Source organism: Mus caroli, unplaced genomic scaffold (assembly GCF_978045245.1).
Source record: "Mus caroli unplaced genomic scaffold, Mus_caroli_1 scaffold_7, whole genome shotgun sequence".
Lineage (NCBI taxonomy): Eukaryota > Metazoa > Chordata > Mammalia > Rodentia > Muridae > Mus > Mus caroli.
This window is the reverse complement of record NW_028227262.1, coordinates 45,940,875-45,962,111: the sequence shown is the minus strand read 5'-3', so window position 1 is coordinate 45,962,111 and position 21,237 is coordinate 45,940,875. Positions and strand designations below refer to the sequence as shown.

The 21,237-nt window shown below is 42.9% G+C and overlaps 1 protein-coding gene across 1 annotated transcript in view; it reads left to right on the top strand.

Moving 5' to 3' along the window:
- Nucleotides 1–19,665, top strand: part of LOC147003865 (MLV-related proviral Env polyprotein-like) — a 154,262-nt gene extending 134,597 nt beyond the window's left edge. The window contains exons 3-4 of the mRNA XM_085840864.1: nucleotides 16,724–17,030; nucleotides 17,674–19,665. Of these exons, the coding sequence (XP_085696990.1) occupies nucleotides 16,724–17,030; nucleotides 17,674–19,476 (2,110 nt within the window). The 3' untranslated portion in view covers nucleotides 19,477–19,665. The remainder of the gene's footprint in view (nucleotides 1–16,723; nucleotides 17,031–17,673) is intronic.
- Nucleotides 19,666–21,237: the final 1,572 nt, after the last annotated feature.

The window sequence follows — 21,237 nt, the reverse complement described above, 5'->3', positions numbered from 1 at the left end:
TGTAATCTAATATTATATAATTATTTTCAAAGTAAATAGAAAAACCACACAAGTTTCAGACCACAATACACTAACACTACCTTTTTGATATACCATGTTGTTAGCAATTTTCTCCAATGATTTCTGTTGAGATGTGATATGTGCTAATCTTAGAAGGAATATGTGTCACAAGAGAAGTTAATCTTTGGCTTTTTAATGGTTTTGTGCTGTCCTTTGAAATTTTTTTTCTGATTATAACAGACCTCCATGTGGAGATTTCTGAGCTGATTGAGCTTCTTTTTTGAAACTGCTAGATGAAATATTACCAGCTCCATCAAACCTGGGATGCCTGAGGCCCTGTTTCATCAAGTACTTTTGTCTAGCTCTTCTTTCTGTATTTGCCATCTTTACTACTGTATTTTGATAGGGGTTTTATGGAGAATATCTACAAGGCTCTTGGGCTTTGTTTATTATCTTCAACCTTTTTCTTTTTTGTTCCTCAGACCGGATACTTTTCACTAATATACCTTCATTGAATAGTTTGCCCTTTCTATTCACCCTTCTGGTGAATAATTTATTTGAGTTGTGGTAATCTATTTAATCTCTGGGATTTTATTGTGTTTCTTTTATTTTATATACTTTTTATTAGGTATTTCGTCATTTGCATTTCCAATGCTATCCCAAAAGTCCCCATACCCTCCTACCTACTCCCCTACCCACCCACTCCCACTTTTTGGCCCTGGCGTTCCCCTGTACTGGGGCATATAAAGTTTACAAGTCCAATGGGCCTCACTTTCCAGTGATGGCCGACTTATTGTTTTGCTGTACATCTCTGTATCAGTTAACATCAGTTGCTAGGTGAAGCCTCTCTGGTAACTGATATGCTAAGCTCCAATTTGCAAGTACAACAGAATATCAGCAATAGTGTCAAGGGTGGGTTCCCTCTCATGGCTTGGGTCTCATGGCATGGGTCTCAAGTGATTTGCCCTTCCCTCAAATTCTGGTCCCTCTCCTAATCCTGTACTTCCTATAGGCAGAACAAATTGTGGGCCTAAGAGTTTGTGACGGGATTTATGTCCAAATCCTTTCATTAGGAAATCTTGACTGGTTACAGGACATAGCCTGTTGAAACTATATCCCTCATTGCTAGAACTCTCAACTAGGCTCACTCTTACAGCTCCTGGAAGTTTCCATTATTCTTGAGATGGCCCAACCCCAATCCAGTTGTCTCTCCCAGTATTCTCTCCCTCCATACTTTGTTGAGTTTTTATGTTTTGTTTTGTTTTTTAATATGGATAACTGTGGTCTCAATAAATGAGTTAGGGAATGTTCCATTTTTGTTTTGTTTTGGTTTATTTTGTTGTTTTTGTTTTATTGTTTTGTATTGGTTTCTGATTTTCTTTCTGTCTGTATTTCTTTCTTTCTCTCCCTCTTTTTTTTTTTTTTTTTTTTGGAAGAGTTTGAGGAGTATTGGATCTTGTATAAGTCTGTGCTAAAACTAACTGACCTTGGGGTTTTTCTTTTTCGGGTGGGGGGTGTTAATAAATGCTTTTAGTTCACTATGGGTTATAGACCTATATAACTTCTTTATCTGGTCTTGATTTAACTTTTGATAAGTGATGCCTATTGAGAAAGTTATCCTTTTTTTTTTTTTTTTTTTAAAGGTTTTCCAACTTACTGGAGTACAGGTTTTAAAGTATGTCTTTGTGATTCTCTGGATTGCATTGGTGCATTGGTGTGTGTTTCTATGTTTCACTTGTTTCCTATTTTTGTTAACTTGGATATTCTTTTTCTACCTTTTAGTTAGGTTGTCAATCTTGTTACTTGTCTCAAAAGCCATTTCATTGTTTCATTGATAGTTTGTATTTTTCTCGTTGTTTCTTTTTTATTGATTTCAACCCTCAGTTTGATTATTTCTTGCCATCTGCTTTCTTGGGTGAGTTTGCTTTTTGTTGTTGTAGTTGTTTGTCAGGAACTATCATAGCACAAACTAATAACTAGTAGGTGATCTTCCTCAGATGGTCTTCCTTGAATTATAATCCATAATAGATTTGCTCCCATAGTCAAGGCCTAGGAGAAAATCAGTTTAGGAAAGATTCCTGTTATGAATATGCTTTTTCTATTACTATTAGACCATATATAACAATCACTAGGTATTAGCCCATCCCTTTTTAGCAGATCTCTGCAAGTCTACAAAGATGAACTGTCTTGTATTGATGTTATACAGACAAATAGACGACTTCTTAATTCTTTTTCTTAAATATCTGTTATTTATTTATTTACACTCTAGATTTTATTCCCCCCCCAGTCAACCTTCCACATCCCATACCTCCAAAAGCCCACCTGTCTCCATGAGGATGTCCCCACCCCCACCCCCTATCCCATCAGACCTCTAAACTCCATAGGGCCTCCAGTCTCTTGAGGGTTAGGGGCATCTTCTCTGACTGAACTCAGACCCAGAAGTCCTTTTCTGTATATGTGTTGGGAACGTCATACCAGCTGCCTGGTTGGTGGTCCAGTGTTTGAGACATCTTGGGCTTCCAGGTTAATTGTGACTTCCGACCCTCCTATAGGGTTGCCTTCCTCCTTAGCTTCTTCCAGCTTTTCCCTAAATTCAACCATAGGGTTCAGCAGCTTCTGTCCATTGGTTGGGTGCAAATATCTACATCTGACTCTTTCAGCTGCTTGTTGGGTACTTTGAAGGGCAGTCATGCTAGGTACCTTTTTGTGAGTGCTCCATAGCCTCAATAATAGTGTCAGGCCTTGGGACCTCCCCTTGAGCTGGATCCCACTTTGGGCCTGTTGCAGGAACTTCTTTTCCTCAGGCTCTTCTCCATTTATTTTTCTGCAGTTTTTTTTTTTTTCAAACAGGAACAAGTGTGGGTCAGAGTTTTAACTGTGGGATGGCAACCGCATCCCTCACTTGATGCTCTGTGTTTCTACTGGAGGTGGGCTCTATAAATTCTCTCTCTCCAGTTTACTAAATGCCCACTATAGGGCATTCCATCTAAGGTCTCTCCCTTTGAGTACTGAGAGTGTCTCACCTCCCAGATCTCTGGTATGTTCTGGAGAATCCCCCTCAATATCCTACGTCGTGAGGTTGCCTGTTTCCATTCTTTCTCTTTCAGTCCTGTTTTCCCCACCCTATACCTGATCCTGTAAAAATACCTAAAATTATATTAGTTATTATTAAGCTTTTTAAATAATAGGACTGTTATTAGGTTCTTTTCTGATAGTCAAAACCACAATGAGAACTATGTCACTCTCCCCTGTGATAACAGTTAATTGCCTCGTAAATAGTAACCACATTTTCTGCTACTAAGAGCACATTTCAAGAGGTTGTAAAACAATTAACCAATGGATGTAAAAAGGGAACTAATGATTTATTATAGGTAAAATAAATAAAGATAAAATATTTACTGTGTTTATCTATACAAAACTTTACTAATAACTTAGTTATGGTTTTTAACTTTCAATGATGCTGTGGAGCTGTAATAGGTGATGAATGTTTAGCCAGATAATTGCTACTAATGGACATGCATATTAACATTCTCTGCTGTAAACTTCTATTTGATTTATGATTTGAATTTGTGTAAACTTGTGTTGTGCTTTTTACCATGTATATATATATATATGTGTGTGTGTGTGTGTGTGTGTGTGTGTGTGTGTGTGTGTTTGTATTTGATACACACACACACACAAACACCTCTTCTCTGCACCTCATGAATAGTTATATAAGACATGGAAGAAAAGCAGAAAGATCCTAAGCAGGACAAGTAAACATTTTTTCTTGTTTTTCCTCTTTGTCTAAGAATGATGTATGGGTGAAATATTTGTAGAAATGGTTAGGTCCATTGGGTTTATAACATCTGTTAGCACAAGTATTTTTCCATTTAGTTTTATCTGGGTGACCACAGTATGTTTCCTGTTACTCAGGGTACAAGGAGAATGGTTCTCAGAAGCAGTAGTTAGCATTCATTAGTACTGATGACATCACAGTACAGTCTTACATGTTTAGTCGTGCATGTCTTCACTCTTTTTTTTCTCAAAAACTATTTTTATTAGATATTTTCTTCATTTACATTTCCAATGATATTCTGAAAGTCCCCTATACCCTCCCACCACCCTGCTTCCCAACCCACCCACTCCTGCTTCCTGGCCCTGGCGTTCCCCTGTACTGGGGAATATAATCTTTGCAAGACCAATGGTCTCTCCTCCCAATGATGGCCTACTAGGCCATCCACTGCTTCATATACAACGAGAGACACAAGCTCTGGGGAGTACTGATTAGTTCATATTGTTGTTCCTCTTATAGGGTTGCAGACCCCTTTAGCTCCTTGCTTTCTCTAGCTCCTTCACTCTTTATCTACAAGAGGCCTTACCTTCTTGATAGATTTTCTGTAAAACTGCTCCCACTTCTCTCTCTTATCTGAGTCTGATTCGATTACACTGTTTCCCCAGACTGTGTTCTACTTGTCTCTTGAAATGGCTGTATCACTTTGATTGAAAGCTAGTAGTGTTTTCTCACCTGGTAGGAACTAAAGATAGAGGATTTTGTGTAGCCTGGCTCTTTATTAGGTTCTGTGTGAGATTTTCTGATGCTGGTCTTCCAATTTTTCTATGTTCATTTTGTGTTCTTTGTTTTCCCCATTTATTTCACAGAGGCTTTTGTGTTTCCCATGTCTTTATTTGTAGTCAACTGTTACTGAATGGTGTCTATCCACAGAATGATAATACAGTGGAAGAAAAAGGTGCTATGTAATCTTTTGATTTATTCTTAGTCTTCTGAGGAGTCTGTGTGTGTGTCTGGGCTGAGTTTTGGTCCTTATAGGTATTTGTCCAGAGACACAACTTTTCTAACAAAAAACAAAACAAAACAAAACAAAAAAAAACAGAAATACTGCAATGAGTTATATCGAGAAGACTGATTTTTTTGATATATAACAGCTGGGTAAAATCTCCCTTTGAAAATATGCCTTTGTCATGAGACTCTTTTGTGCATATTTTACTACATATCTGAAGGTTATTTTTCTTCTCCAAGAAGCCCCTTTGTTATTCCTGGAGGCAAGGTATGCATAAAGGCTCCAGACTTTCTATGTGTGATAATAGGAGAGGTGGGGGGCTGACTGGCTCAGATACTACTTAGGCCCAGATGCAGGGCTTTCAATCAGCCCATGCCAATATCTACTATACCCATGAACTGAAGGAATGCATGAAGGGTCCAGGCCTATGGGTGGAAAACTACAGGATTTTCATGAAACAGGGCAAAAACAGGATATCTAAGAATCCCAGTGAGGGTTTAGTACTGATGGAGCAGTACAAGCCAGAGGCCTCATACCAGACCAATGATTCACTGCAATGAATATTTGCAAGAAAAGTGTGGACAAGAGGGTATACTATGAAACACAGCTTCCATAACGAGACTTATTTCTATGATGGGCAGGGTTTCACTCCATGGGTACATGTTGGGTATGAGGGGAGGGGGACAATGAGTGTGATTAGGATATCTTATGTAAAATTTGGGGATAAAAATAAAAGGTTTAAAAAAGAGAGAGAAACAGAGATTACACACATGCACATACATACACAAAGAGAGAGGGAGAGGGGGAGAAAGAGAGGGAGGGAGGGGAAGGGAGAGAGAAAAATGAGGGGGATAGTAAAATTACCCTAAGGAGTCTGTATACCAAATTCTCAAAACAAAGGAGAAGTGTGACTTCTGATAACCTTTATGGAAATCGTAAGAAGTTCCAAATTATGTTATTTCCTTGGACACAGTGTATCAGACAAAGAACATAGAGGACTTTGGTATCTCAATGGAGAGCTGTTAAGCCACTTCTCAAATTGCTTTGCTCTCTCTCCAGAGAAATTTATATATACTTAATTTTATCTACTGCTTCTTAATTCTCAGAATGAAGAGCAAGAAGGTGTAGCTTGATCAACCTGCAGGATCTGGTACAAGTTGGTATAAAGGTGAAGGCCCCCATTCTAATACTAAGTGGATCTTGACTTTGATATTATTTAATTTTCTCTCTCTCTCTCCAGATTTTATCATGGTTCAGCAACCTCACTGATACGTCCTAATAAATCCATTAGCTGTGAGGTTCTCAAGGTCTGTTTTCCTCTAAGAGAACAGAAATTTCTCAGTCTTTTGCATGGAAGAACAGACAACATCACTGAACATTGCTGTCTCCCTTCCCATATTCCTGTGTCTCTTTACTTCAACACTGGGTACACTATTCATTTCTTCTTCAGTATCTCAGATGAAGTTGGGCAGTGCTAGGCATTTTAAATAAACACTGTTGAGCTTTTTAGCTTAGAATTTCCATTTGGGTCATTCCTCAGCCTGTCGTCTATATCCTCATGATATTAATGTCTTCATATAAATTCTTGCACTCATTTAAATACTCAGATTTCATTTTAAAATTCTTTTTATTTTCTGTCAGTTCTCTCTACCATATTATGACTGTAGACCATGCATATAACTGTTGAATTTAGATTTTGAAGCTTTGTGTATTTTGATGTTGATTATATGTATGTGTTTTGACTTGTGCACATGAGTGTTGATGCTTGAAGAAGCCAGAAAATCACGTCAGATCTTCTGGAGTTATAGTTACAGGCAATTTTGAACTGTTTGTGATAAGTACTGCAAAGCAAATCCAGGCCCTCTTAAATAGTAGTACTCCCCTTTTTTGCTGAGCCATCTCCCCAGTCCTCCTGCCATTAGATATTAAAGAATGAGTTGGTTACCTCTGCTGCCTGTCTCAATTTTTATCAAGATCACCCCACTTAATGTTATTAGTTCTGTGAGTCTCCACTTGCAAATCTTCAGCTATGTTTTTTTTCCTTCTTATTTTTATCACCTAATGAAATATTTCCTTTTCTGAGCTGTGATTTGTCTACTGGAGACTTGGATATCATACACAAATTACTACATTTTATCCCATAGATATTGCCACTTTAGCTCCCCCAACTCCAACTTGTAGATCCTTTATACATCAAGAACTTTACCATCTGCTGTAGAGGAGACCCTCTTTCCTATACCCTGATCCTGATACCAGCTCCTAATAGAAAGTTGGGGCCACTATAAGGGCCCCATTATTTTATTTAATCAAAGTATTATATTTATTCATTTTTAAATTTTTTATTGGATTTTTCTTTATTTACATTTCAAATGTTATGCCCTTTCCCAATTCCCCTTGAAACCCCCTATCCAATCCCATTCCCCCTGCTTCTATAGGATGTTCCCCCATCTACCCATCCACTCCTGCCTCCCCACACTTGAATTCCCTTACACTGAGTCATTAGGCCTACACATGACCAAGGGCCTCTCCTCCCATTGATACTCTACAAGGTCAACCTCTGATATATATGCAGCTGGAGCCATGGGGCCCTCCACGTACTCCTTGGTTGGTGATTTAGTCTCTGGAAACTCTGGGGTATCTGATTGTTTGATATTGTTGTTCTTCCTATGGGGTTTGCAAACCCCTTCAGAACCTTCAAGTTCTTTCTCTAACTCCTCTATTGGGGACCTTGTGCGTAGTCCAATGGTTGGTTGTGAGCATCTGCCTCTGTATTTGTCATGCATAGCCTCTCAGGAGACAACTAAATCAGTTTCCTCTCAGCATGTACTTCTTGGCATCCACAACGGTGTCTGTTTTTTTTTTTTTTTTCTTCAAAACTCCCAGTTCTGTTATGTTCTTGTTCAGACATATGAATTCATATTTGTCTGTGCTGGCCAGTTATTTTCATCTTCATCTAAATTAGAGCCACCCAAGAAAAAGCAAAAGTGAGGAATTGCCTTCATCAGGCTAGCCTGTAGGTATGCCTGTTTGGAATTTTTCTTCATTATTGGCTGTTATGTGAATGGAAAGGAACAGTCTACTGTGGGAAGTGCCATCTCTAGGCAAGTGGTCTCATGTTATATAGAAAGTAAGGTGAACTATTATGAAAAGTAAACCAGAAATCTGTTTACTGCTATCATCTGTATCTCTGCTTCAGTTCCTGTCTTTAAGCTCCTGTGCTGAGTCCCTGTTTTTTTGTCTCTCAATCATGAACTGTCAAGTGTATGATGTTCCAGACCATAAGCTACAACACACATGGTAAGATAAAACCTTTTCCTCCCCAACATGCTTCTGGTCTGTGTTTCATCGTAGCAAAAGAAAGCAAACCATCTTATATTTTCATCCCATGTTCATCTCATATTTAACACAAAGGTAATTTCTTCTCAGTTATGCATTAAGAGTAAGCATTATAAATTGGATATTAGCACTTTATAAGATTTAGGATTGGTAAAGATCTTTCCCCAATCTGTTGGTTGCCTATTTCTCTTATTGACAATGTCCTTTGCCTTGCAGAAGCTTTACAATTTTATGAGGTCCCATTTGTCAATACTTGATCTTACAGAACAAGCCATTGGTGTTCTGTTCAGGAATTTTTCCCCTGTGCCCATAACTTTGAGGCTCTTTCTTCTGTATAAGTTTCAGTGTCTCTGGTCTTATGTGGAGTTTCTTGATCCATTTAGACTTGAGCTTTTTTTCATGGAGATAAGAATGTATCAATTCACATTCTTCTACATGCTAACGGCCAGTTAAGCCAGCACCATTTGTTGAAAATGTTGTCTTTTTACGACTGGATGGTTTTAGCTCATTTGTCAAAGATAAAGTGATCATAGGTGTGTGGCTTGATTTCTGGGTCTTCCATTTTATTCCATTGTTCTACCTGTCTTTCACTATATCAGTAGACTCCAGAGAAACAAATAACCCTATTAAAAAATGGGGTACAGAGCTAAGAAAGAATTCTCAACTGAGGAATACAGAAGGGCTGAGAAGCACCTAAAAAAATGTTCAACATCCTTAATCATCAAAGAAATGCAAATCAAATCAAGGCTGAGATTCCACCTCACACCAGTCAGAATGGCTAAGATCAAAACCTCAGGTGACAGTAGATACTGGCGAGGATGTGGAGAAAGAGAAACACTCCTCCATTGCTGGTGGGATTGCAAGCTTGTACAACCACTCTGGAAAGCAGTTTGAAGACTCCTCAGAAAATTTGACAAAGCACTACTGGAAGATCCAGCAATACTACCCTGGGGCAAATACCCAAAAGATGTTCCAACATGTAATAAGGACACATGCTCCACTATATTCATAGTAGCCTTACTTATAATAGCCAGAAGCTAGAAAGAACCCAAATGTCCCTCAGCAAAGGGTTGGATACAGAAAATGTGGTACATTTACACAATGGAGTATTACTCAGCTATTAAAAACAATTAATTTATGAAATTCTTAGACAAATGGATGGATCTGGAGGATATCATCCTAAGTGAGGTAACCCATCACAAAAGAACGCACATGATTGCATTCACTGATAAGTGAATATTAGCCTAGAAGCTCATAATACCCAATATACAATTTGGAGAACATATGAAACTCAAGAAGAAGCAAGACCAAAGTATGGATCCTTCGATTCTTCTTAGAAGGGGGAAAAATACCCATGGAACGTGTTACAGAAACAAATTTTGGAGCAGAGACTGAAGGAATGACCATCCAGAGACTGCCCCACTTGGGGATCCATCCCATAAACAACCACCAAAACTATTGCAGATGCCAACAAGAGCTTGCTGACAGGAGCCTAATACAGCTGTCTCCTAAGAAGCTCTGCTAGTGTCTGACAAATACAGAAGTGGATGCTCACAGCCTTCCATTGGACAGAGCATGGGGTCCTCAATGAAGGAGCTAGAAAAAGTATCCAAAAAGTTGAAGGGGATTGCAGCCACATAGGAGGACCAACAATATGAACTAACCAGTACCTCCAGAACTCCCTGAGACTAAACCACCAAAGAAAATACATGGTGGGACTCATGTCTCTAGCTGTATATGTAGCAGAGGATGATCTAGTTGGTCATCAATTGGAGGAGAGGCCCTTGGTCCTATGAAGGTTCTATACCCCAGTATAGGGAAATGCCAGGGCCTGGAAGCAGTAGAGGGGGTTGGTGAGTAGGGGGAGGGGATAGGGCATTTTCAGAGGAGAAACTAGGAAATTTGAAATGTAAATAAAGAAAATATCTAATTAAAAATGTGTTACATTACCCCCCCAAAAAAAAATCAAAATTAAAAGTCCATAAGTCATTCCATGCCACAGAACTTTCATAATGAAAACTACCAGGATTTGTTGGGCATTATGACAGCACAGAGTAATGTAAGTTATATTAAGAGCCAATCACTAGGTTCAGGAACATTTTGTTTCCATTTTCCAAGACAATTTCACTCTTAAAACTAATTTCCTAATTTTCAGCAGTTTGGAATTCTGTGCACATTCTTGTATTACCGCTGTTTTGAAAATTGTCTCAAGTGGTGGCGTAGTTATCTCTATTTCAAAAGTGTTTCCAGAAAATTAAAAGTAGCAAAATATGATTAAAATTATTCAGGCCCAGTGGCACAGCCTATAACCACTTCTCCTTGGGATGCTGAAAGATGGATATTACAAATTCAAGGTCAGTCTAGGGTATAGAATGAGCTCAAGGTAGCCTTGGAAACTTAGACCCTTTCTTTAAAAAAAAAAAAAAGATAAAAAGGAAGGCTGGAGAAGTAGCTTGGTTGTCAAGCACTTGTTTGGCATATACAAATTGTCAGGATCAAACCATAGTGCTCAAAATAAAATATTAAAATTAACTGGTATAAATAACAGTGGCATTTTTTTAATCCTATTTATGTTCCAGGACATAAGTTGGACTTCTCATACAATTTATTTCATCGAACCCCTAAACTGCTGTTACATTGTAATTACTACTATTTTACTATCTAAAAATGAGGAAACACTGCAAGCACAATTACTGCATTTGATTGAGCTATCGAAAAAGAAATGCTTAAAATAAATTAACTTCTTAGGCTCTAAAGCCAGGCCCACATCAGAATAGTGCAAACAGATATTAATTTCCCCTTTAAGAAGGACAACAATGTGAATTGAGTGCATAGGACTCAGAGCCGTTCTCAATATTCAAATTCCAAAGCTAAGACAAGGTCTGTAGAGCACAAGACCCATTTCCTTCTTAATTTACTAACCACATTTGCTTGAGATTCCCAAGGCTCTTCTTACAAATGGCATGCAGCTCACTTCAGAACCCTTTATTTATTTTCATTTTTATAGATTTGACATCATTATTCTGTAGGCAGAAATATTTTCTCCATTTCTAATTCCTCTTTGCATAAATATTTACTTATAATCAAGCTCACCAGCATTTGTGTTCCTCCAAAGATCTCCTTATGACAACGGTCTCATCTGCATAACTCTAGACACGAATTTCGTTTTGTTCTAGCACCTCCCAATGCCCTTTGCACAAACTGTAGTACCATTCATTATGCATTTGTTGAATAAATGAGTAAATGCAATAAATAAGTAATGAAAGCCTGAAGTCCCACGTCTGCTCGCTGAGTTCTCTGCCAATTACTTACTCTCTTTTACTTACCACAGAATTCCCATCTCTAAATCACAGAATGAGCAATTCCAAACAGACCTTAAATTCTAACTTCTTAATCATTTTCTTGCCTATATTCCCCTTATTTGTCTGAACAGCACACATACACACACACACACAGACACACACACTGGGGTTGGGGGGGGAGAGAGAGAGAGAGAGAGAGAGAGAGAGAGAGAGAGGCTTTTTACTTGTAATTTAGTGTTATGTGTTTGTTTTTCACTTCCACTCATGGGAAATTCCTTGTAAACACCACTTCAGCACTGACTTCAGTTAATAGAATCCTTGCATTCAAAGCTTCCGCATACCAAAGGCAAAACATCATGTATCAGGTATCATGGTATCTGTTCATATCGGAGGATGTTCACTGATTGCTCCTACTGTTGAGCTGTGTGTGTGTGTGTGTGTGTGTGTGTGTGTGTGTGTGATCTGTTCATATCGGAGGATGTTCACTGATTGCTCCTACTGTTGAGCTGTGTGTGTGTGTGTGTGTGTGTATGTGTATGTGTGTGCGCGCACACACATACACATACACACACACACACACACACACACACACATGAAACTTACGGTATGGATTTAATAGGATTTAATACTATTAGTAGCATTGTTATTTTAAATTAATGCAAACCTTAAAATAATGCAAATACTTAACCCAATTACAGAATGGATGGGCAAACTAAGTTTGTATCACACAACTGAGTACTTCAGACTGAACATCTTAATGTTTCTCTAAGTAACAGTATGCTCTTTGTTTTCATAGGTATTTTTAAGTTAACTTAATATTTTATTTTTGAAATTATAATATAATTACATCATCTACCTCTGTTTCCAGCCCTCAAATATATTTCTCCTTGATATCTTTCAAATGCATGGCCTCTTTATTATTAATTTTGACATTCTGACACAATGCAGATCTATTATTTCTTTTTCTTTTTAAAAAAAAATTCTCTCATATATTACATGTGAAGAATGGAAAATTCCTGGTAACCTGCTAAGGTCATAAACACTTGAGTCATAGGCATCTGGTCCCCAGGCCTCAGCCACTCCCGGAACATACCTTACCTTTCCTGGAACAATCATAATGTTCCAACGACCTCTGTAGAATGTCTCAACGCCCCAGAAGCATTGCCTAAGGTAGCGCATGATCGATGATCTAATTGTTGAAAAAATTTATGATTTCCCCTCCCTTCCCCTGGTTTGTGGTTTTTTTCTTTAAAAGCTCTGTAAAACTTCAGGCCAGGGTCGAAACTCCTCTACTCCTGCCTGGAGCATGAGTCTCGACCCCAGCATGCTGGCCTGAGCTCTCGTCTTGTCTCGTTCTGTCTCGCTTTCAATAAAATTCCTCGTGTGATCACAAGATCCGGTCTCAGTGTCCTACTGGGTGCGCGGCGGTCCCGAGACTTGAGTGAGGGTCTCCCTACGGGGGTCTTTCATTTGGGGGCTCGTCCGGGATTTGCGCGACCACCCAGGGGTCCTAGACCCACTTCGAGGTAAGATTCTCTGTTTTTGTCACAGTGCTGTGTCTGTATTCTGTTTAGAAATCTGGTGCGATCGCGGTTTCGGTTTTTGCGGACGCTCAGTGAGACTACGCTCTGGGAGAGAGAGTGGTGTGGATAAAGGGTAGACGTACCCAGGTGTCCACCGTCCGTTCGCCCTGGGAGACGTCCCAGGAGGACAGGGGGAGGACCAGGGACGCTTGGTGGACCCCCGTGGGAAAAGTCAGGAGATAGTCCTTCTCCTTGACGATCTGTGTCAGCGTTCTGATTCCAGGCCGACTGACTCTTTTCAGTGCCTTTGGTCGACACAAGGTCGACGTCGGTTTTGGTTTCTCTTTTCTCTCGTGTTCGTGTCTGCTTTTATTGTGTGAAAGGATCCTGCTGGAAGCCAGGAAGAATGTCCCAGGACAAGATGGGACCCCCACTAATCTCCCCAATCTTATAAATGAAGCCTTCCCCTTGACCCGTCCTAACTGGGATTACAACACTGTGGAAGGTAGGGAGCGTCTCACGGTCTACCGCCGGACTCTAGTGGCGGGGCTCAAAGGGGCCGCACGGCGACCCACCAATTTGGCCAAGGTAAGAGAGGTTCTTCAGGGTCCAGTGGAGCCGCCCTCTGTTTTCTTAGAACGACTAATGGAGGCTTACAGGAGGTATACACCGTTTGATCCCTCCTCAGAGGGACAACAAGCAGCCGTGGCTATGGCTTTCATTGGTCAGTCAGCCTCTGATATCAAGAAAAAATTACAAAGATTGGAGGGGCTCCAAGATTATACTTTACAGGATTTAGTGAAGGAAGCTGAGAAAGTGTATCACAAGAGAGAGACAGAGGAAGAGAAACAAGAGAGGGAGAAGAAAGAGATAGAAGAGAGAGAGAATCGGCGTGATCGCCGCCAGGAGAGAAACTTGACTAGGATTTTGGCCGCAGTAGTAGGTGAAAGAAAGTCAGAGAAAGGACAGTCAGGGTACCTGGGCAACAGGGCAAGAAGACCTCCAGGAGAACGGAGACTTCCACTTGAAAAAGACCAGTGTGCTTACTGTAAAGAGAAAGGACATTGGGCCAGAGATTGCCCCAAAAAGAAGCCAAGAGGACCCAAGGTGTTGACTTTGGGAGAAGACTAGGGGAGTCGGGGCTCGGTTCCCCTCCCCGAGCCTAGGGTAACACTCTCTGTGGAGGGGACTCCTGTTAATTTTTTAATAGACACGGGAGCAGAACATTCAGTCTTGACTAAACCGTTAGGACAATTAGGAAATAAGAAGACTATGGTAATAGGAGCTACTGGCAGTAAATTTTACCCCTGGACCACTAAGAGAGTTTTGGAAATAGGAAAAAATCAAGTAACTCATTCTTTTCTCGTGATTCCTGAGTGCCCTGCGCCCCTTCTGGGACGGGACTTGTTAACCAAACTAAAGGCTCAAGTTCAGTTCACCTCAAAGGGGCCAGAAGTCACCTGGGGAGAGACCCCTATAGCGTGTTTAGTTTTAAATTTAGAAGAAGAGTATCGCCTCCATGAACCGGGTCCTAAGCAATTGCCAGACCCTGAATGGCTATCTGCTTTTTCTGGAGTCTGGGCTGAGCAAGCAGGAATGGGATTAGCTAAGCAAGTACCACCGGTCGTGGTAGAGTTAAAAGCCGATGCCTCCCCCGTCTCGGTCAGACAATACCCTATGAGTAGGGAAGCCAAAGAAGGCATCCGGCCACATATTCAGAGACTGATAGAGCAAGGAATTCTAGTGCCTTGCCAATCCCCTTGGAACACTCCTCTCCTGCCGGTGCGGAAGCCTGGGACTAATGATTACCGACCAGTGCAAGATTTGAGAGAAGTTAACAAGAGGGTGCAGGACATTCACCCTACCGTCCCAAATCCTTACAACCTACTAAGTTCCCTCCCGCCAGAGCGGACTTGGTACACTGTTCTAGACTTAAAAGATGCCTTTTTCTGCCTTCGATTACACCCTAACAGTCAGCCATTGTTCGCTTTTGAGTGGAGGGACCCAGAAGGAGGACACACGGGCCAGCTAACCTGGACAAGGTTGCCCCAAGGATTCAAGAACTCCCCTACTCTTTTTGATGAGGCGCTCCACCGTGACCTTGCGCCTTTTAGGGCGCAGAACCCTCAGATTTCTCTCTTACAGTATGTAGATGACTTACTGGTTGCAGCCTCAACTCAGGAACTGTGCCTTGATGGAACCAAGAAGCTCCTGAATGAATTGGGTGAGTTGGGGTATCGGGTATCGGCTAAAAAAGCTCAGCTATGTCGCACCGAGGTGACCTACCTAGGATACACCCTCCGAGAAGGAAAGCGATGGCTCACCGAGGCCCGGAAAAAGACTGTGATGCTGATCCCAACCCCCACCACCCCGCGCCAAGTACGTGAGTTCCTGGGGACGGCAGGCTTTTGCAGACTCTGGATACCAGGGTTCGCAACACTGGCAGCCCCTCTATATCCACTTACTAAAGAGAAAGTCCCATTCACCTGGACTGAGGAACACCAAAAAGCCTTTGATAGCATAAAGGCAGCCTTGCTTGCAGCCCCCGCTCTGGCTTTGCCAGATCTGACTAAGCCTTTTACCCTATATGTTGATGAGCGGGCTGGAGTAGCCTGCGGGGTTTTGACTCAGACTTTGGGGCCCTGGAAGCGGCCAGTGGCCTACCTATCTAAGAAGCTCGACCCAGTTGCCAGCGGCTGGCCCTCCTGCCTGAAAGCCATCGCTGCAGTAGCCCTGCTTGTCAAAGACGCTGACAAGCTTACTCTGGGTCAGCATGTGACTGTGATCGCGCCCCATGCTCTGGAAAGTATTGTACGACAGCCCCCTGACCGGTGGATGACTAATGCCCGGATGACCCACTACCAGAGCTTGTTGCTAAATGATCGAGTAACTTTTGCTCCACCTGCCATCCTCAATCCTGCCACCCTCCTCCCCTTGGTGGATGACTCTGTCCCTGTACATCGGTGTGCCGATGTGTTGGCTGAAGAAGCTGGAACAAGAAAAGATCTGACTGACCAACCATGGCCGGGTGTGCCAAATTGGTACACAGATGGCAGCAGCTTCGTGGTGGAGGGAAAAAGGAGAGCAGGAGCGGCAGTGGTAGACGGAAAGAAGGTAATTTGGGCAAGTAGCCTTCCGGAAGGGACTTCAGCTCAGAAGGCCGAGCTTCTGGCGTTGACCCAGGCACTACAGATGGCTGAAGGTAAGGCAATCAATATTTACACTGACAGCCGCTATGCATTTGCCTCAGCCCACATTCATGGGGCCATCTACAAGCAAAGGGGACTGCTCACCTCAGCTGGTAAAGATATTAAAAACAAAGAAGAAATCCTAGCCCTGCTAGAGGCTATCCACCTGCCAAAAAAGTGGCTATTATCCACTGCCCAGGCCACCAAAAAGGGCAGGATCCTGTGGCCCAAGGAAATCAGATGGCTGATATAGCAGCAAAGCAGGCAGCCCAGGGGGTGATGGCTTTGGCAGGAAAGAGTGGGCCCTCAACAGGACCCTCACCAGTGACTCACCCTAATTGTATATTCTGCCAAAAGGAAGCAGTCTTGGTGGGGGGAGGTGAGCCCCAGCCAGGACCTCATCAAGCAGCTCGCCAGGACCAAGAAAAAGAATATGATATCAGGGAGCTCATCTGGACTGCGGACCGGCTTCCTTATTTTTCTCAAGAGCATATCGAGCTATCTGCCAAACAGGGGAGAGAGTTTGTCCAGAAACTGCATCAATTCACCCATCTAGGGGTTGACAAACTCTTGAAACTTATTAAAAATTCCAGGTATCAGATCCAAGGATTAAATGCGGTGGTACAACAGGTGGTGGAGTCCTGTCGGGCTTGTGCGCTCACTAACGCTGCCCGACCTTATAAAGAACAAGGAAAAAGGCAACGAGGAAACCGTCCTGGAGCTTACTGGGAAGTTGATTTTACTGAAATCAGGCCAGGAAAATATGGTAATAAATATTTGCTAGTATTTATAGACACTTTCTCAGGATGGGTTGAGGCGTTTCCTACAAAATCTGAGACGGCGCAGGTGGTTGCTAAGAAGATTCTGGAAGAGATTCTGCCTCGGTTTGGGATTCCCAAGGTAATTGGCTCGGACAACGGGCCCGCATTTGTTGCCCAGGTAAGTCAGGGATTGGCCTCACAGTTGGGGACTGATTGGAAGTTACATTGTGCTTATAGACCCCAGAGCTCAGGACAGGTAGAAAGAATGAATAGAACTCTAAAAGAGACCCTAACTAAATTAGCCATTGAGACCGGTGGTAAAGACTGGGTGACCCTCCTTCCCTTTGCGCTCCTTAGAGTCCGAAACACACCTGGACGTTTCGGTCTCACCCCTTATGAAATCCTGCATGGGGGACCGCCCCCCTTGACCGAGTCTGGCGGGATATTGGATCCCTGTGCTGACTCTTCCTCACCCTCTGCTCTGTTTACTCATTTAAAGGCCTTAGAAGTTGTCAGAACACAGATCTGGGACCAGATCAAAGAAGCATATGCACCAGGGGCTACAGCAGTGCCCCACGGGTTCCAGGTTGGAGATTCGGTCCTTGTCAGACGACATCGAGCTGGTACTCTTGAGCCTCGGTGGAAAGGACCATACCTGGTGCTGTTAACAACCCCCACGGCAGTAAAGGTAGACGGAATCGCCGCCTGGATTCACGCCTCCCACGTCAAGAAGGCTCCTAACCAGGATGAAGGCAACCATGAAGACAGCTGGACGGTGGCAGCTACTGACAATCCTCTTAAGCTTCGCTTGCGTCGCAAGAATCACCCTAGGCCTGAAGGACCACAACCCACACCAGCCTCTGACCTTAACTTGGCAGGTTCTCGGTCCTGATTCGGATCAGGTCTTGTATACCACCTCCAAACCGGCACCACCAGGGACGTGGTGGCCAGACCTAGCCTTTTGCCTCAAACAGATTATTCCAGCTGCTAGAAGCACTCCCCCTAATTTAGTAAGAAGTTATGGGTTCTATTGCTGCCCAGAGCACGGTAAGCGGTCCGAGTGTGGAGGGCTAGCCTCCTCTTATTGTGGCCAATGGAGTTGTGTTACTTCCAATGACGGTGATTGGAAATGGGCTAGTGGTCATGCCCCTGATAAGGCTGAGTTCTCTTTCCAGAACACAGGGCCTGGACCGCATGCCATAATGGAACTGTATGGAAGAACTGACTGTCGCTCTGATGATCTAGATAGAATACTGATCAAATTTACAGACACAGGGAAAAATCAGGACTCCAAGGCATGGATAAGGGGCATGCGATGGGGAGTAGTTTTTTATGACTATAACGGGGAGCCTGGATCGTCAGTCATAGTTCGTTTGAGCATCAGTAGCCCCCCAGCCCAACCAGTAGGACCTAACTCTGTTCTAGCTGAAAAGCCCTCAGTACCGCTTCCTAAACCTACTCCACCAGACAATTTGGCCAAGACTCACACTCCTTCCTTAGATCGGGTTACTCCCAGGCCCCCAGACACTGAGAATCGCTTGTTTAGCCTAGTACAGGGGGCATTCCTGGTCCTCAATCGCACTAATCCCAACATTACTCGGTCTTGCTGGTTGTGCTATGCCTCAAGCCCCCCTTATTATGAAGGAATTGCTCAGATCAGGACTTATAATAAAACTTCAGACCACTCTCTATGCCCTTGGGGGGAGAACAGAAAGTTGACTCTGGCAGCAGTCTCAGGAAGTGGACTCTGTTTAGGTCAGGTACCTCGTAACAGACGGCACCTCTGTAACCAGACCCAGGACGTCCAGTCTAGTGAAGGTGGTCAATATCTAGTGCCCCCCAGGGACACAGTATGGGCTTGCAACACAGGTCTCACTCCTTGTGTGTCTACTTCTGTTTTTGATGGTTCCAAGGATTTCTGCATTCTGGTTCAACTTGTTCCTAGACTCCTGTATCATGATGACCGCTCCTTTGTAGATGAGTTTGATCACCGAGTCCGCTGGAAGAGGGAACCTATCACCTTAACCTTGGCCGTACTTTTTGGACTAGGAATAGCCGCTGGAGTAGGTACAGGTACCGCTGCCTTAATTCAGACCCCCCAGTATTATGAAGAATTACGTGCAGCTATGGATATTGATCTTGGAGCTATAGAACAGTCCATAACCAAATTAGAAGAATCTTTAACTTCCCTGTCCGAAGTAGTTTTACAGAACAGGAGGGGACTGGACTTGTTATTCCTTAAAGAAGGAGGACTCTGTGCTGCCCTAAAAGAAGAATGTTGCTTTTATGTTGATCATTCAGGAGTAATCAGGGATTCTATGGCCAAGCTCAGAGAACGCTTAGATATGCGTAGAAGAGAAAGAGAAGACAGACAAGGATGGTTTGAAAGTTGGTTTAATAGGTCTCCATGGTTCGCTACCCTTCTCTCTACTATAGCTGGGCCCTTAATAATTCTTATGCTCTTACTTACTTTTGGACCGTGTATTCTCAATAGACTAGTGACCTTTGTAAAGGAAAGAGTAAGTGCTGTTCAGGTAATGGTCCTGCGGCAGCAATACCAGTTTTGGCAAGAAGATAGCATCTAGCTCTAAGATTAGAGCTTTTCACAAAAAGGAGTGGGGAATGAAGAATGGAAAATTCCTGGTAACCTGCTAAGGTCATAAACACTTGAGTCATAGGCATCTGGTCCCCAGGCCTCAGCCACTCCCGGAACATACCTTACCTTTCCTGGAACAATCATAATGTTCCAACGACCTCTGTAGAATGTCTCAACGCCCCAGAAGCATTGCCTAAGGTAGCGCATGATCGATGATCTAATTGTTGAAAAAATTTATGATTTCCCCTCCCTTCCCCTGGTTTGTGGTTTTTTTCTTTAAAAGCTCTGTAAAACTTCAGGCCAGGGTCGAAACTCCTCTACTCCTGCCTGGAGCATGAGTCTCGACCCCAGCATGCTGGCCTGAGCTCTCGTCTTGTCTCGTTCTGTCTCGCTTTCAATAAAATTCCTCGTGTGATCACAAGATCCGGTCTCAGTGTCCTACTGGGTGCGCGGCGGTCCCGAGACTTGAGTGAGGGTCTCCCTACGGGGGTCTTTCACATGCATACTAGTGTTTCCCCTCCCTTTCCAGATACTCCCCTTGCCTCCCCTCTCTGCTGGATTCACCCACTTCTTTCTATCCTCAGAAAAGAACAAGCATCCCTGGTACATCAGCCAAACAGGGAATAATAAGCTCCAATAAGACCAGGCCCATACCACCATATCAAGGTCGGATGAGGCAACTCAGGGCAAAAAATGGTGCCAAAAGTAGGCAAAAGAGTCAAGGATAGTCCCGATTCCACTGTTAGGATTCCCACATTTCAGCAAGATACTCAGCAATCACCTATATGCAGGGGACCTAGGTCAGACCCATACAGCCTCCCTCATCTCTGAGAGCCCCCCAAGAATTCTGGTCAGTTGATTCTATGTAACCTCCTCCAGTCTAAGGCAGGCTGGTTCAGACCACTGAGGCGGGCCACCTGCAGTGCAGCTCCTCTGACTCAGCTAGTTTCCTTTGATGTGACACTGCCTACCACCTGCCTGAGGCTGAACCAGTTCTCGGAGATTTTCTGGAGTTAACTGCAACCTGTGAATTTGGCAACATACTGCTAAAAGGCTGTGCTGACAACCTGGCATCAGGACATAAAGAAACTTGGAGTGGCAGGGGATGGGTTTCCCCCTTTATAAGCGCAGACTTTTATTAAACATTTGAGCTTTGATCAGGAAACTTGACTTAGCTACATTCTTTCTCTCGACCACCTAGTTTCCCTTCTCTTTTCAGCCCTGGCTTGCCTCCCAGGTATACCCGTTTTTTTTTGTGAGCCACAGGCCGGCTTCCAACAGTTTGGCATCCGAACATGGGGCCTGAGGAATGGCAGAAAAACGCCAGAGGAACGCTACTTGGTATGGAGCTCCATGGGAAGAAAAAGAAAAAAATCGTATAGGGTGCACGGTGAGCAACGGGTAAAGTGCTTCTGGAGGTGGGGAAAGATATGGGCTAAGCTTGAATCAGCGCTAACCCAGCGCTGGACTCACTTAGGTCAGCATCGAATTATCAGAACTAGGAACTAATCAGGTGATTGTCCGAAGTTTTCTAAAACTGCTTTAGGCGAGAGGAAAGGGTTTAAATTAAATAATCAGGCGGATGTCCACAGTCAGGAACTGCATCAGGCTGCAGAAACAGGGTTTGTATTAATAAAATAATGTAGAGGAAAATGGATTTTGAAACTCTCCCAGAAGCAGAGAAAAATTCGGGGGATGCCCTGCCCTTTTCTCTCAGGCCCTTACAACAGTTCTCTGCCCTCTTTGTGTT